This window comes from Falco cherrug, chromosome 12 (genome assembly GCF_023634085.1).
Source record: "Falco cherrug isolate bFalChe1 chromosome 12, bFalChe1.pri, whole genome shotgun sequence".
NCBI classification, from domain to species: domain Eukaryota; kingdom Metazoa; phylum Chordata; class Aves; order Falconiformes; family Falconidae; genus Falco; species Falco cherrug.
This window is the reverse complement of record NC_073708.1, coordinates 21,914,922-21,930,944: the sequence shown is the minus strand read 5'-3', so window position 1 is coordinate 21,930,944 and position 16,023 is coordinate 21,914,922. Positions and strand designations below refer to the sequence as shown.

General features: G+C 36.0%; 1 protein-coding gene across 9 annotated transcripts in view; it reads right to left on the bottom strand.

Moving 5' to 3' along the window:
• Positions 1 to 3,850: 3,850 nt before the first annotated feature.
• The window catches only part of USP33 (ubiquitin specific peptidase 33), a 42,266-nt gene continuing 30,093 nt past the window's right edge, over positions 3,851 to 16,023 (bottom strand). For 6 of the 9 annotated variants that reach the window (XM_055724734.1, XM_055724733.1, XM_055724736.1 and 3 more), the window contains exons 19-25: positions 15,779 to 15,905; positions 13,627 to 13,796; positions 12,105 to 12,186; positions 9,607 to 9,715; positions 7,608 to 7,710; positions 6,774 to 6,842; positions 3,851 to 4,798 (exon numbers count right to left, since the gene is read on the bottom strand). In XM_055724734.1, coding sequence (XP_055580709.1) covers positions 4,641 to 4,798; positions 6,774 to 6,842; positions 7,608 to 7,710; positions 9,607 to 9,715; positions 12,105 to 12,186; positions 13,627 to 13,796; positions 15,779 to 15,905 — 818 coding nt within the window. In that variant the 3' untranslated portion in view covers positions 3,851 to 4,640. Of the gene's footprint in view, positions 4,799 to 6,773; positions 6,843 to 7,607; positions 7,711 to 9,520; positions 9,716 to 12,104; positions 12,187 to 13,626; positions 13,797 to 15,778; positions 15,906 to 16,023 lie in introns of those variants that run through there. The other 3 variants (XR_008734746.1, XR_008734747.1, XR_008734745.1) reach the window with 2 other exon arrangements.

Genomic DNA, 16,023 nt, shown 5'->3' with positions numbered 1-16,023 from the left:
ACATACCACTAACTCAACAGATTACTTATATGAAAACTACCTTGCCCTGGGGCTCTTTTTACCAAAATACAGGACCATACGAATTTACAAAAGGCTTTAAATATAAATTATTTCAGAAGTCACTGAGCATTGCACTCTACTGAAAGGACAGATTTCTAAGAGTATATTATCATCTAGCCTCCAGAGTAGGGACTAATGCACTACTCCTTGTTAACTTCAGTCTTCTAACATCTCTACTTAGATAGGTTGGTCAGAAGTTAACTCCTATCAGTACAGCTCTGCCAACTGAATGGTAAGCATTCCCACATGACTATATAACTCCCAACCTAAGCTACACAGACTAGAACTTCCACATCAAATATGGTATCGCTGGGGAGAAGAAACATATTAAGTAAAAACCCCTAAATAAATTAGCTTCCATTGACCCAGCTGCAAATAGTAGGTTTGCAAGTCATAGCACGGTATCTAGACAATAAAATTCAAATGCAAGATCTCTTTACCACTGTCAGGGACATGTAGCAACACTGGGTGTGGCGGTTTTCCCTTGAATTCAGATTTGGCAGTCTTCTAGCATCTCGCCACCCAAAGCAGTTTTGTCAAATACATACTAGAGGATACCTTAAAACATTTTTTTGCTGCATTCAGGCAGCTCAACAGCTGACAGTGACAATAGTATTCAAATAAAATATTAGAGTTATCCAAATGATTCTGAGTTTTTCTGATACGAATTAATAAATAGAGCTTTTTCCCTTGCTCATCTAATCTTGATAAAGCTTTTGTACAGTGTATGGAGTCTCCAAATTGCCTAGCAAACTTTCAGGCCATTACTGACGGGAAGGTTGACACCCATTAGAGCAGTCAATTTGAAAACGAGTAGATACATCTGATAAAGGTTGGGTTTTAAGATCACTATTACAATATAGAACCCAAAATAATTATTGTAGTGCCTCCATCCACAGTTCAAGAGACTGGAGAAATAGATTATGTGCATTTATCTCTCTCTCATTATATATACACACACACGCACATACATATATGTATATCCCTAGACACAGGACTAATTTAAGGTTATACTCACAGAAACAGCTTTCTGGACTACCCAAGTTAAACAATGACTTTGCATCACAGAATTGTCTTCAGAACTTCCTTCATTTCTTAATATTCCAGTCACAGGAAAGGACAAGACTGGCCTTCAAGTCAGTAGAATTATTACATGGGATAATTTTACAGCTACAAAGCAGGACATTTTTATTTGCTTTATTAAGCAGATGGACTACTTAGCTCTCACCTCTGAAGCATATTATAGAAGTGCCTTATTTTACTACTGAATAGTTCAGTAGCTCTTCTGCTACTTCTTTTCCCCTCCAATTATACTTTTCAGCTACATCACACGGTCTCTGAAGAACTCTCCTCGATGTTGGGGGTTTAGATGAACACTTAGCTATACTACTTGAAAAAAAAACCTTCAAAAATTTAGAGAAATCAAGCTTTGAGCTGGTGAGCTCCCCACACCCCCCATGCAGTTTGCTCCAGAAGAGCAGATTAAAGGCACCAGACCAAACAACAGGCTTTTAACAGCTCAAATCCAGATTCCCAGGCCTAAAACAAGGACTCCACTGGATTTTTCCCTTCTTGAAATGACAGCTTCCCTGGCACTCAAACACATTGCTGTGTTTCCTCAACTGGAAACAAATGAACAAAGAATCCAAATAGTCTGGTGAAAGGCTTATGGAAAAAAATAATTTCCACAGCCCCTTCCTGAGATGCATTCTTTCTATGCTGTGAATCAGACAGCTCTTCACAGTAAAGGCTTCTCTTTAACCTATTCTCTGAATTGTTGCCTTCCCTCCAGCATACACAAGCCATCCATCTGGATTTCTCCCACACTGTCTTACTTTAAAATGCTACTTACATTTCTGTGGCACAAAATCCCTTCTAGAACTCTCAAAGGGCTAAAAACAAGACGGTTATCCCTTTGGAACTGTCTTAAACACAAACACATCTACTTCATGTCTGCAAACTCAGGACTATTTTTTTTAAAGCGTGACAGGTGTAGTGTGAAGATGCCATTTACCAGGGTCACAGAGGTGACAGAAGACTGACAAAACTGCTAGAAGACATCTAGATTTCTAATAGGCTACCTACACCCAGCACAAGTCAGCATTGCTAAAGCAGAGACAGATATCCATACTCATCTAGGAAAAAATGTTCACTATTATCCAGCAACTATTTTCACACTGGAAGTCTTGCACCTTCAGCATTCTTTTAAGCAAGAGAACAACTTCATTTTCAACACTAAGTCTTGTTGCTCTTCTCTGAGGTAACCTCTCAACTTGTATTTATCATCATATAGCATCCAAAATTGGGAACAGTACAGATGAGATCTCACAACAAGCACAGCACCAAGTAGAGCAGAATAATTACCTCCTGTGCCTCACATCTGATGCTTTTGTTACTATTACCCAGAACAGGTTTTGTTTTGGTATCGCTGTATTTTAAGTATTCTGGGTATTGTAGCATCAGACTAAGAGTTAACACAGAACTGCTTCATTCCCCCAACAAGCTGATAGTCCCTAACACTCAATCCATTTTTCTCTTGCAAGTTTTACAGGGGCAGTCTGTTCCACCATCCAGATTATTAATGAAAACACTGAATACACCTGTAAACCTGATCACCATACAGTACGACAGTATAAAACCAGGTTTAGTTTAGAAACCCCCACATGAGAAAAAAAGGACAAAAAATGGAGGTGGGGAGTTAGAACAGCCTTTCAGAAGCCAAGGTCAGCAAGTTACTATTGACTGCTCATAAGCAAGTTACCTTTACCTTAACAGTAAGCCAAGTCTGTTGTTTTAACTGCTGTGTTTACCTTACATACAGGGGTAACACGATATTAACTTCGAGTTGCCTTATTTACTAATATAAAATTGTCCAAATGCATTGTCAGACATTGTCTGCTCAGTGTTTCTTTATATTTAAATCCAGGTACATGCAAGGCTTCTCAGCTGCTGTCGTCTCATAACCTCCTCTGAAATTTAAAGAACCTTTCAGCAGAAATTCAGAAATTTAACAGGCTGGTCAAGAGTTACCTACAAAGCAGTATGAAATTGAAACATGTTTTTCCTTTGTACCAGCCATACAATCATTCGCTTCATATTGCTGTCCATTCACCCCTCGTTTGCACTGCTGTTTTTAGCTTTAGTTCTTCTCGGGTAGGCTGAGGAAAATACTGAGATTTACATTCATACAGAATTGATGCCTCCTACACAGCAAGTACTTAAGTTTAGAGGACATTTTCTTTAGGACTCTTACAGGTGGCTTTTTAACCACAATGGCTTCAAGTGCTTTACAAAGTTCAAAAGCAGTTTGATTTTATACTAGATATAAAATCATCCCAAAGAATATTATGTCAGCATTTTCGTACTTTGGAGCTAGAACTGTCAACATCATTGCCTAGACGAAGTGGTCAAGAAATATAGTTCAAGAAATATAGTTAAATGGGTGTGAGAGCAGTACTGCAGCATTACTTCAAAAGTTTTTGTATTGATATAATAAACGAAAAACATTTAAGAAAGGTTTCCCCCCCTTCTTCCACAGTTTAATCTTTTTTATTATTATTATTATTGATCCAGCCTTGAATAATGCTGCTTATTTGGTAACAGTATCAGGCAAAAACAAGAGCAAGTGCCATTCTGCATTCCAATATGAATCATTCAGTTAAGTTCTGCAATATATACATTTTATCCAGCTTCTGACATTATAGGTCATCATGCCAATGAAAATTTTTAACAATACAATAAAATCCTGCAAATGGAACTGTTTATGAATTTAATTCAAGAGACCAGACAATTTAATTTCTGAAATTTATATCACTCATGTCCATAATCGCTTTACATTTCACACTTCATGCTCTCAAACATTACCCTAGAGAAGACTAAATCTTTTTGTCACATATACTATTAAAGACACTAGCCAGTTTATAGAGTTACAGAACACTATAAGAAGATGTAAAATTTAGTAGGTAATAAATTATGACATTTGCTGACTAAAACAATATTCAGTCTACACTGTTTGATCCATTCAAATACAGTAAGTATTTGGATGTTATATACTACCCATTTCATATACTTACAGTGCAAAATAAGTAAGATTTTTTTTTCCTGAGCATTTAGGAAATTAAAATCCTTTTTCTTTATCATCGATTGCAATCCATTTAAAATATACTACTCATACACCTAGGCTTGTCAAGACTGTACAATTAAGACAGGCAAAAGTCTGTAGATATCAGAAGCCCCATCAGGAATCAGAAGGGTTATTGAACATCCCTAAAATTTGTCCCCTTTTTTTCAAGTCTAAGGATGTAACAGGATTTTCACTTATACCAAAAAGTTCAGAAATTACATTTTTTTTTCCATTGACCGAACACTCCAAATGTACAAACCACATGCCTTCCAAAACAGAGAAACAGCCTCTATTTAAACAAACTGTAATACGTATTTCAACTTACTATTCTGTAGTTAATGTAATGCTCAGTGAGCTGTGCCTCCAGTAGATGTAAGAGAATAAAACTTTTAGGAATGTATTGTGGGAATTTTGTAAGGAAGCTGGATTCCTTACACGTTCATCTTTTTCTCAATAGCTACAGACCATGAGTTTCTAATTCAATCTTCTCCTCTGTTTGCAAGATACCAGGTTCTACTGGAGGAACAGGTGGTCTGAGTATAATCTCTGGACCTCCACCATAGATTGACTGAAGAAAATTCCATGTTTCTTCAGATATTTGTCCAGAATCTGCACCTGAAAACATTTTAAAAAATTACTATTTAGAATAATTCTTTCATTATTTCTTTGAAGTCCACAGGAGATACAAAAAGGAAAATATAATATAGATTCAAATTATAAACCCTACGCTAAATTTGTGCTTTATCTTGTACCAACTGCCAAACCCAATGATGTATTTTGTTAATTTTATACTTCTTGATTCTTACAACTACCTGCTCTAAGTTATCCAGAACTTAACATACCTCAAGCATAAAACACATGAAGGTTCTATGATAAACATCTGATATCTTATCTGGTAGCTCTTTGTATACAGGAAACAATGATTCACATATTAATATAAGAACGTGCAGTCCCATCAATTACACAGTAAAGTTCAAGGACTCAAGATTCTTGTATCATCAAATAAATTAATATTGGTAGTAAAGAATTAAAGTGTGAGAGCCACAGTGAATTTCTCAGAACCCCAAAAAGAAAACACTATTAGCACATTAACAGCCCCACTAATGCTCCTTGTACGTAGGGTCAGCCTGACTTCTTTTTGTTCACTGATTAGTCTTTGTTTATGATTCCATTCCTCTGGCTCTCTCCTGTCTCAAGTCAGCATCCAACAACCGTTTCTGATTTTACACAACCTTTTATAGTGGCAAAGGGCAAGGGAGCATCAGCACGTTGCCCCTTTAGGTTTTAACACAAGGATTCTGTTTGATAGAGTTGAAGTAATTTCTTCACACTAACCTAGGCAGAGAGGACAAATTTCTATCCTACCAGAATAAACCCCCTCTTCTTTAAGCCACTCATCAAAAACCTGCCCTGCAGCAAGTTTCCCCCAATATACTTATCAGATACTATTAATCTGTCTTGTTAAGCCTAATTTCAGCACCCTCCTACTTCAAAAACAAACAAAAAAAGCCCAAAACCCCAAAGAAGGCAGTGCCATAACAAGGAGGCTTCTCCCCCTACCTCTTAGACTTTTCTGTCCACACCACCTGCTCCCTCAGGCCTACTACTATACTATACGTATAAAAAGTTTCTAAAGAGGAAGGGTACCAAGAGCTGCATGTTTGTTTATTTTTATTGTTTGGGGGGGGTTTTTTTTGCTACACATCAGACACTTCATACCTTGTATCTGAATTCTGCACAAGCACTTAAACCATTATAACGCACTGCAGAACTCAAGAGTTGAAGAACTCCTTTTTTAAACACACTCTTGACATTCTACAACTGGTGAGGTTTATGCAGGGTCTAGTGGCCTCTGGCAAACTGCCATTGGTAGGTCCACTGCACGCTGAGGCATTAAGTTAAATTGGGAAAAAATTCAGTAAAATAAATGTTAATCTTAGTGCTGCAATTTTTTTTTTTTGTTAAGCTGAGCTAGAATGAACTAAATATTCACAGGAAGCAAAAACTCTTTATAAATCAGGCCATATTAGAATTTTTTTCTCTGTACCTACACATTTCGAATTAATAGTATCGAGCATCTGACTGTAAAGATGAACAAAGAAATCTGTATCTTTGCATGCTAGAGAAGTTTTTGCAATGTATAGTGGGAAAAAATAACTTGCAGAAAAAGGAGCAACAGCATTTACTTACTGTGGTTTATTTCCTTCTGTGAGAAGTAGCTTTCAATTCAAATGAGGTTTTAAGATTCAATTAACTATGTACAGATGCATGACAGTCTACAAGCCAAGCACCTCCCAATTTATGTTAAGAAAACCCAAATCAAGCCAAGTGATACAAAGCCAAAGCACGCTTTTGCCATTTTAAAGTTACTCTGCAGCTCCTTCTACACTTTTCTGCACTTGGATTAGTCAATTACAGATACAAATTCGTTATTTTAAGAATAAACTGGTCTCAAAACAGACATTACATAGATTCATTAGGAATTGCCATTTTACAATAACAGTTCAAAAAAAGAATTCATAATGTATGTTCCAAAATTCAGCAAACACATCATATGGAGCCCAAAGCTGCAGCAGTACTGGACACCTACCTTGTTTTAGCACAGCATTTCCACATTTTGTTACTGCAATCTTCGCGTTATCAATAGGACCAGGGGGATCTAGTGTGACAGAAAGATAATTAAAATTGGAAGAGCTGCAAAAAGTGCAGGTTGGAAGTTCTATTTTCAAACAGAAGGAGAAATAGCTCATTTGCTTACTGCTTGTTCTTGTACTGCTTAACAGTACATTCAAAGTTGTTAAAAGCTAATCAGAATTCCAGTTAAGAGCAAGTTTTTCAAAGCATTCGTTATTACGGTAAGTCTTCAAGCAATGTAAACCACAAATTAATCCTAATCCTTACCCCTAGCAAAGTTGTCCTAGAGCAGACTCAGACAAGTTCGTAGAACATTCTATCAGTGTTTCCATTTCAAAACGTTAGAGGAACCTAAAGTAGGCTACAGTGGTATAACTATAGTTGTTACTCAGTTATCTATGAGTTTAGGTTGTGACAGTGAGGTCATCTTTCCTCCAGAAGCTGTAGCATTATCTATCAGTTTGCACAGCAAAATCCACCCCCTCGTTGTATTTCGATCCAATTTTCCTGCTGCTAACAGCGAACCCCCTGCAAACAAGAAACATTCTTTCCACAACTATCCCATTATCCATTCTTGTGAATTATTCGACTATATTCTGTAATTTGGTTCCTGGATATATTAGTAACCTACAAAACCTGTGTCTTAGATGTTTGCTTTAAGAACTTTTGTTGCCTTCTCTGTCTGTTCTTCCTATGGCCTTCTACAAAAGCAGAAACAATTTACTTAAACAGTACCACTATATGACAACAAAAAAAGATCACCCATATTTTGAAATGGAGCACAACTTACCACTGTCTTTACCCTTTACAAATCCTTCCCATTCTCTGAACCATTGCATACTTATGCAGTAAAACGTTGATGGAGATTCTTCTTCTTGGAATGCTCTATTAAGCTGAAACGACAAAGAATCCATGTTTTTCAGTTGTGGTTTTTTGTGGTTTTTTTCCTTTAAACTACTGAGCTCTTTTAACCACTGTAATTATTAACAGCATAATATTACACTGTTACAGAACATTTTTAAGAACTACTGACCATCAGAACAGTAAACACCTGGTGAATTCACAAGGTGAGATTTTGATGTAGTCGAAACCTTCATATTAAAAGATGATTTATTCTTTACTTGAGAATTTATTTATTTTTTCCTGAAAACAGCAACAATTTCTTCTAAAGCACAAGTGCTTACCCATCAAACACTACTGGGTAATTGCTGTGAAGGCTGAAGTTTGAAGTAACAAAAGAAAGGAGAAAACTTATTTTTATAAAATAGAAGAGTGCTTTGAAAGATTTGGTCCATAATTTTATAGAAGGTTCTTTGTGTGATGAACTGTTTGCTTTTCCCCAAATACTTTGAACAGATGCCAATACGATTCCAAGCAAGACACAGAGAACTAATGCACTAGGACTTTTCATGACTTTTCTTTGATTCAGTTTAAAACACACAAGATACTTTTTGTTCCTACTATTTTAATTAAAAAAAAAAAAATAATCACATCCTAGTTCTCCAAGTTTCTGTTGCAAGGCAATGTAAGTGACTGTATACATTACAAAAAACAGCTGGGTAAAGAGTTTCAGTTGCATTTCACTAAATTTGTTTCTATATTTATTAAAATATATATATATTTTTTAAATTAAGATTTTAGGAAGTTTAACATTTTATTCCTTTTCAGACACTACAGATCTTTTTGCAATGTTATTAAGAAACATGTAAAGGGTCATGTAAACTTTTAATACCTTAATCTTTTAGCTCTGTAATAATACAGCTGTACTTCCCCCTTGAAACCATAAACCTCAAGCATCAACAAAACTTCTTAGGGTTCCATATAAAGTAAGTTTTGCAATCATTCACTAAAGCATTCTTTATAGACTATAACAGAATTTTCTCTGCTAACCCATTACAATACTTGCACAATTGTGCACATACAATCATTGTTTACACTGGGAAGATACCGATTGCTAAAGCAAATGAGGTTGACTCAATGTTGTTAATAATAATCACTATCCAGTGGTAACCCAGACTAAAGAAAAATCTATTACCAAGAAGTTGAAATACCAGCTAAAACATGGAAAAGCTGACACAATCTCTGAAGTGTGATTAAAGCACAAAGAGAACCAAGAGAAAAGCTACAATTCTGTTTTTCTCTCTCCCATGAATTAAGATAGCAGAAATGGGACTCCAATATCTCTGCATTTATTTTCACTGAAAACTTCAAAACTCATTTTTGCTTTAAGAATTACAAAATCATTACTACTAGTTATTTTACCATGCAGACTCATGCACATAATCTTTAACTCATGGAAAATATAGTAGCTGCTTGATATTAATTTTACAGATCCATTACAATACTAAGGTGTTTACTTCATGCTGAATTATTTATGGTTTTTAATATCTTTAACGACGTTGTTAAAATTAGAATTAAAGGTCATGATTAACTTTTTGCTTGCACGGTATTACTGCACTTAAACCTTATTGGATTGCACAGAACAGATCACTGACAGTGTATAAAGAACAACTGCTCATGTGGCTGCACTGTTTCCATACTATAAAAATGCAGTTTAAGAAACATTAAATATTTTCTCTAAGTATGTTTCCATATAAACAGTTATCTGGGATATCCCAAGAACATTACTGTTGCCAACAGGAAAGAAGGGATTCTATATAGGTATACAGATATTTAATAAAATCCATTTGTCAAAGGAATCACCTATGCACTTCTGGTAACCCCTTGGGTCAAGTCATGAGTGTCAGGTGATGTCAAAAAGCAGAATGAATAAGTGTTTACTTTTTTACCCGAATAAACATTTCCAATTCATTTTTCCTTCTTTTTTCAATTCTTTCAGACTCTATTTGGCAGGTGTGACAAACATACAGATGGTTAACAGCTGGTCCTCCTCCATACCTGCAGTAAAAGTAAAAAACCATCATTAACTTTGTGGAAAATACCATGTAAAAAGATCATGCACCTATAGACATCGTGTCAGCTTCTTATAATACATAACAGAAATCTGATACATGCCAGTCACACTGATCCACAAATACCATCATCTATTTTCCTAGTGATATTCTGTTCTCCATCCTAGATCATAACCGTCTTCCAAGTTCTGACTGCCTAAAGCCAGTACAAACCATCTCAAATTCTGCTGTATCACATACTTCAAAGGACATTACTATGGGAAGAACATGTCAGTGAACAAGTATTCTGTTAAATATACATCATGTGTGATTTTATTAAAGGCCTCTAAGAAACAGCTTATGGATGAAACAACATACATGGAAGTCTGCAGAGGTACTGTTACTGAGAGGCACAGGAGATACAGATGCGTATGTGTGTATCATTATGAACACGGGCAGCATTTGCTAAGCCTGGAAACCACAAGCCTGATAAAGAGAGTATTCTTGAATGAGTAGCAGTCATAAGAGATACATTTAGTACAACAGAAACGTCAGATTAAAATACACATTATAATAAGGACACTGCAGGTTCTACTTCCTAGTTGAATATTTTTGTCAGAGCAGTGTTCTCTTCCAATTTTGTTTCTTTTCTAAAACTTTAGATTTTATTCCAAAAATCTTACATTAAATGAGATAAAAGACAGTGCTCTTAAGTATAGCAACATGAAAGTTCAAGGCATGAATTAAAGTGCAAAACATGAAAATTCTTAAACAAGAGTGGAAAAAATTAAACAAAAATCTGCAACGGAAGGTGTTGGTTTTTCTTCCCTTTTAGACTTGTATGTTTGTCGGTCCATAAAAAAAATTATTTGAGATAGTATTTTTACCCCCAAAATACATAAGTGTTGTATTTTAACTGAAAATCAAAGCATTATTTCAGTACGACAGCACTCATACATACAAGTTTTTTGGTATATACTCAATCATCCCAACTTAACAAAGACATACGTTTCATCAGTCACATACCACCTACATTGCACCTCTGAAAATGAAACTTTGTCTTTAGACTGCACTGATAAGTTCACAAGTTTTTAACTGAAATAGGTCAAGTATGGATTATATACATTATCTCAAAGCAACTAGAGTATTTGGAATTGAAGTAATGCCACGTGAGCAGCAAAATACGTGTGTTTGGGACATGGATTGGCAACTGGCAACCTAGACAAATCTCCTTTTCCTTAATACTCTTTCAGTAAAAGTCAGCTTCCACCCAAAATGGCTTCTTCACCCTGAATTCTCACCCTCCGCAGCAAAGGTACTCTCCCATAATTCCCAGATAGCAGGAAGACAAAAAGCAAAACACAGTTGCTTCAGAGCTACTCTGTGTTGTTGAAGGGTGCGTGCGCCAGTCGGGAAGCCACACAGAACAGATAAATGTTTAGCAATTACAGTTCATACCTCTCTTCTGGAATACCTCATAATCTGGAGGACCCTATCATCTCTGAGGCTTCTGCCTTTCTATCAAACAATTGACATTTGTCATGTTAAAACAAGTTTATAGAAAAGAGGAATTAATGAGACATTTAAAAACATTTTCCTTCAGATTTAGCAAATATTTCTGCATATAGAAAACAGATAATGCCTTTGTCAGTTCAAATAAAAATTTGGTACATCTAGGAAAATGGAAATAAACTGGAAATAGTATTGTTTCTATTTTTCACTTGTGTCCATTGAAACTTTAAAACAAAAAAAAAAAACCAGCCCTTTAGGTATAGTGCTTAGGTGGCAGGAACTTAGAGCTAAAAATATTTAATGCAAGTGCAATACAGAGTCCTTAAGGTCATCAGCAAAGCTCTTCTGCAGCTTTTTGTTACTTTAAAAGGAGACACGCCTTGCAAGAATCCCTTCTTTATAAGCAAGCACTTAAGCCTGACCTACATTAGAAAGTGTGGAGCAGTTACACGGAATGCTTAGATAGAAGTTATTTTGAAGCAGTACTGGCAGCTGAGGCTATGGATTCAAAGCCAACATAAAAGAAAAGCTGTCTCCAGCCAACAGAGAACAGGAAGCTGATACAGAGAGCTCTTTCAAAATACCACTTGCAAAGTATACTTTGCTGACCTACTTTGTGTCATTTTGTACATACCATACACGTTTATTGGTTTAATACTCGAGTATTAGCCCAGTAACACACTACTTTAAGTAGGCTTTTAGCATTACTTTGCACAAGCAAATTATATAAATCAGCCATTTGCAATACCTTCACTTAGCTTTGCGCCTAGTGTATATATGTATTTTTCTGAGCCACTAGTTCTAAAGTCTGATGTGTCTGCTTGGCATGTATTTGCTCTCAAACCATATCACTGTTTTTTTTCCAGTTACAGTACAAAACTTACCTGCTATACAGATTATCCCATATATTTTGAGGTAGCATTACAACTAGGTCCTCTATGAAGTTAGCTTTGTGTGGAGGAACACCTGCAGTAGCAACAAAAAAACCCCAACATCAACACACACAAAAAAAAAAAAAAAAAAAAAAAAAAAAAGAGAATTGCAGATTTTATTGGGGGGTTAGAAGGGAGGAAACTATGTTAGAAGTCTCTAAATAAATTAAAAATACAATCTTTCAATGAATTCAGAGAAATCATGTGAAAAGTTTTATCACAGTATAATCTATTACTGTATTTAAAGAGACCACTCTAATTTTAGTCTTATTAGGCTGAAAAGTTTGTAAAAAGCAGAAGCAAACTGCTTCTGTAATGAAAGATTACAATTAAAGCACTACAATCCTTTCTAGATACCAATTCAATGCTTCTTAAGGTATACAATTAAAATGTTAAAGAGTGACTAATGTTTTTTTATGCATGTAAACAGGTTAGCAAAATGTTTATTCAAATATTAACTTATTTGCTGTAGACCTTTTTGAATTACTTCAAACAACATGAATGCTTGAAAGGAGTGAAATCTTGAGGGAGGTAGAAACAGAGGTGTTTGCAGAATTAGAAGCACTGAGTTGAACTGCATGATAAGCAGCAATGTGTTATGCAGGAATTCTTTTGAATAGGGAAAATTTAGTAGTTTGGGCACTTGTACAACAAGAGTCATCTGCTGTAACTCTGCAAAAGGCCACAACCACAAGAGCTCACCTGCACACTCGGCAAATTGCTATAGAGGCACAGTATTCCTATGTTAAAAGTTCAGTTCAGCAACTGGGGCAGCACCTATAGCTGCTAATCTAATACAGCTGTATTTTTCATTAGAAAAATAGGTGTAAGAATACCACATAGCAGTGACTTCTTGGAATGTCAGCACTCAAATACAGGTATTTTCCCAAATAAATTTTGCTTTAATCTAATTCTCTCATTTTTATTAACATTTAGCATAAAGTAAAATTTTTATGCTCCTATACCAAATATACAGAGTTACTACTCTATTTTCACACTGCTATGCAGTGAACGCTCTGCATCAGACCAATTTCTTGTTCCACAGCTTTCAAACCTTCTTGTTGCTTCTAGCACACAGCTGAGAAGATTTAGATTGGTATACCAGAGCATTAAGGATGATGACAAACTGGCAGGATTTTTAGAAATGGGAATATACATGTTCAGGAAGCAAGCAGGTATGCCAAACTGTTCCTCTTTAAGAATCAAGAACGTTTATAAACAAAATCAAACGTGTGGAGAAAAGAAAACAGGAGAACTTCAAACTATCATTTCCAGCCAGTCGGATACTAAAATGAGAGAAGTAATTTACTTAGAAGTTATAGTTCTACTTTAGCTAAGAAGTTATAGAAAGTTATAATATGAACTTAGGATATTCAAATATATATATGAACTTAGTATACTGAAACAAGTGTAGAACTCTGTATAGCTACAGGGTAACAAATTCTTTTAAAATGATACTCAGTTACAGTCTCACCTCCATGCACACAGAGAAAGTCATTATTTGAAATTGGTCCTGGCTCTGCAAAAGTCTTGAATTTATTTAGCCACTGTCTGGAAACATAGAACTGCAGAAGACTTGGTTCCATCATATTCAGTAGACCTGATATCCTCCGTCTCTCTCTCTGTGCTTCTTCACTGCTCTTTCTATTACCGAAGTAGAAACCATTAAACAAACATACATCCTTTTATACAGTGCAAAATAATTCACTTTGTGAAAAGAAAACTGTACTTTCAAGTAAATTACCTGTGCCAAATCTATACTTCACAGTTCTACTAGCATGAAGTAGTTGACTCAGCATGTGAGAAAACTTGCACCTTTTATGCACAGTCAGAGCCACCATCTAAATGTGTGGCAGGAAACCAGACTGTCACGTTACAGACCCATGTGTCACAGGATTCGGTACAGAGCAGGAAGGGCAGCAAAGAACGCTGGCTGTGTCAAACCTATGCTTGCCCTTAACTCCAACAACCCACGGCACAGGTGTTCCATGCTTACAAGAAAACTTTTGCCTGCTCAGTTCAACGACTCAGAGACCCCCGACAGTTCCCATTCAACCTACTACCAGCCTGGGAAAGCAAATAGCTGGGACTACAACACGGAGAGCAGACTATACTGCAGAGTGCTTACTGCCCGCAGGAGGGGATGTGGCTCTGCCCACCTGCTCTGTGCATCTTGTGAGCTAAATAAAGCTTTGCAAGCAGTACTCCTTGGGCAAATGTTCCTTACTTACCTTCAGAAGTAAGACTGAACAGTAAGTGGATCAGGTAATTCCCTTACTTTTCCTGTATCCCCCTACTCTTCTCACTGAGCCTGTTGCTGCTGTCCAACTGGAAGTATCTCTGCTCTCCTGTTTTTAATTGAATAGCAGGTCTCTTCTCCAAAAGCATATTTGAACCAGTGAAATCCTCCAAAATTCTGATCTGAAACTTCACTTAGCATCACACAAAGCTGGACCACCTCTGTTAATTTATGGGGTCAAAGCTGACTCAAATAGCTTCAAATAGAAAAGCTTCAGACAGATCTAATGGCTAAAACAACAAGGTTAAAAGAGTACGAAAAAGCATATGCTATGAACCCGATTAAAAATACATTACCTGTTTAAATTCAGATCAAAATTATTTAACAAAAACTTTAAAAGTCTGAAAATGAAACTCAAGTAGGTAAGTTTGCTTTCCAGCTGTAATTTAAAAATGTATACATATCTCCTTTAAGATACATAAATCTCTTTCTGAAACACACTGAAAGATGTATTTTGTGCATATATTCTTTTTTAATACCAAATTTTATGAATGCTATTCTATTATTCATTTTAATGTGTTTGCCCACGATCAGGTACAGAGTTCTTTCTTGGCCATACAGCATGGCTTCCACACGGCTTATAAAAGCCCTACCGGATCAGGCTCACAGGCTTAGCTGGGACAGTGGCAGGTGTGAGTGCTCCTAATGAAAGTTAAAACATCCACAGAACATCTCCCTTCTTGTGCAACTCTGATACAATCTATTTCAGAGTCAACTTTTAGTGGAAATTTGATCTCAACACCAGAAATCTAGAATTTTAAAATTGAGTTAAGTTGCTCTTATTTAAAGTACAAAAATTCCTTAGACTGAAGATAATAGCATGACTTCTCGCCTTTCATTTCCACTTCCAGGAAAAGACCAGCCTATAATTTCCCTGAAATTAAATTACAAGACAGTAAAACCTCTGTTGTTCCACATCCCATCTGCTAAAGACTTTCCACAATTCCCTTTAGAGCTCTAACAGTTAAGAGTCTGTGTGCAAAACCTCCCCTTGTGCAGAATTCCTTTCCTCTAATTAAAAACAAGGTAATTGATGGCTAGTTCTAACAGCTGCTTGAAGTTCTCTTTCTAGTCATCTCAATACACTTTATTTATGCAGATTTAATTTTCATTTTAAGTTCCATACATGTTTTAGCAGTGACAGAGCAAGTGTTAAGGACATAACTGAACAATTAAAAGTCTCTCTCCAGCACAGGCTTTTCTGGTTGGTCAAATTCTTCCATTATAATTCTTGTGTGGCAGCTAATTTCTGAAAGCTACCCAACTGCTTAAAAAGGTATTTACATACCTGACTTACATGAGTATGACTGAACTTATAATTTCTTACCTGTAGAAGAGAACATAGGCTTCTGCATTTTGCACTGTGGATTCTGATACTTCTGTGACGCTCTGGTCATCAAATTCATACCACAAATTATTTAAATTGTTGCGACAATAAGCTATATAATGCCCACCTAAAGCGTTAGAAGCAAAAGCTATTAGAAAGTATTCAGAGTTGCCTATTTTACTCTGCAATACATGAAAAGGAAAAAAAAATGCAAGTCTAAAATGGGAGAAACATCGTATCATTAG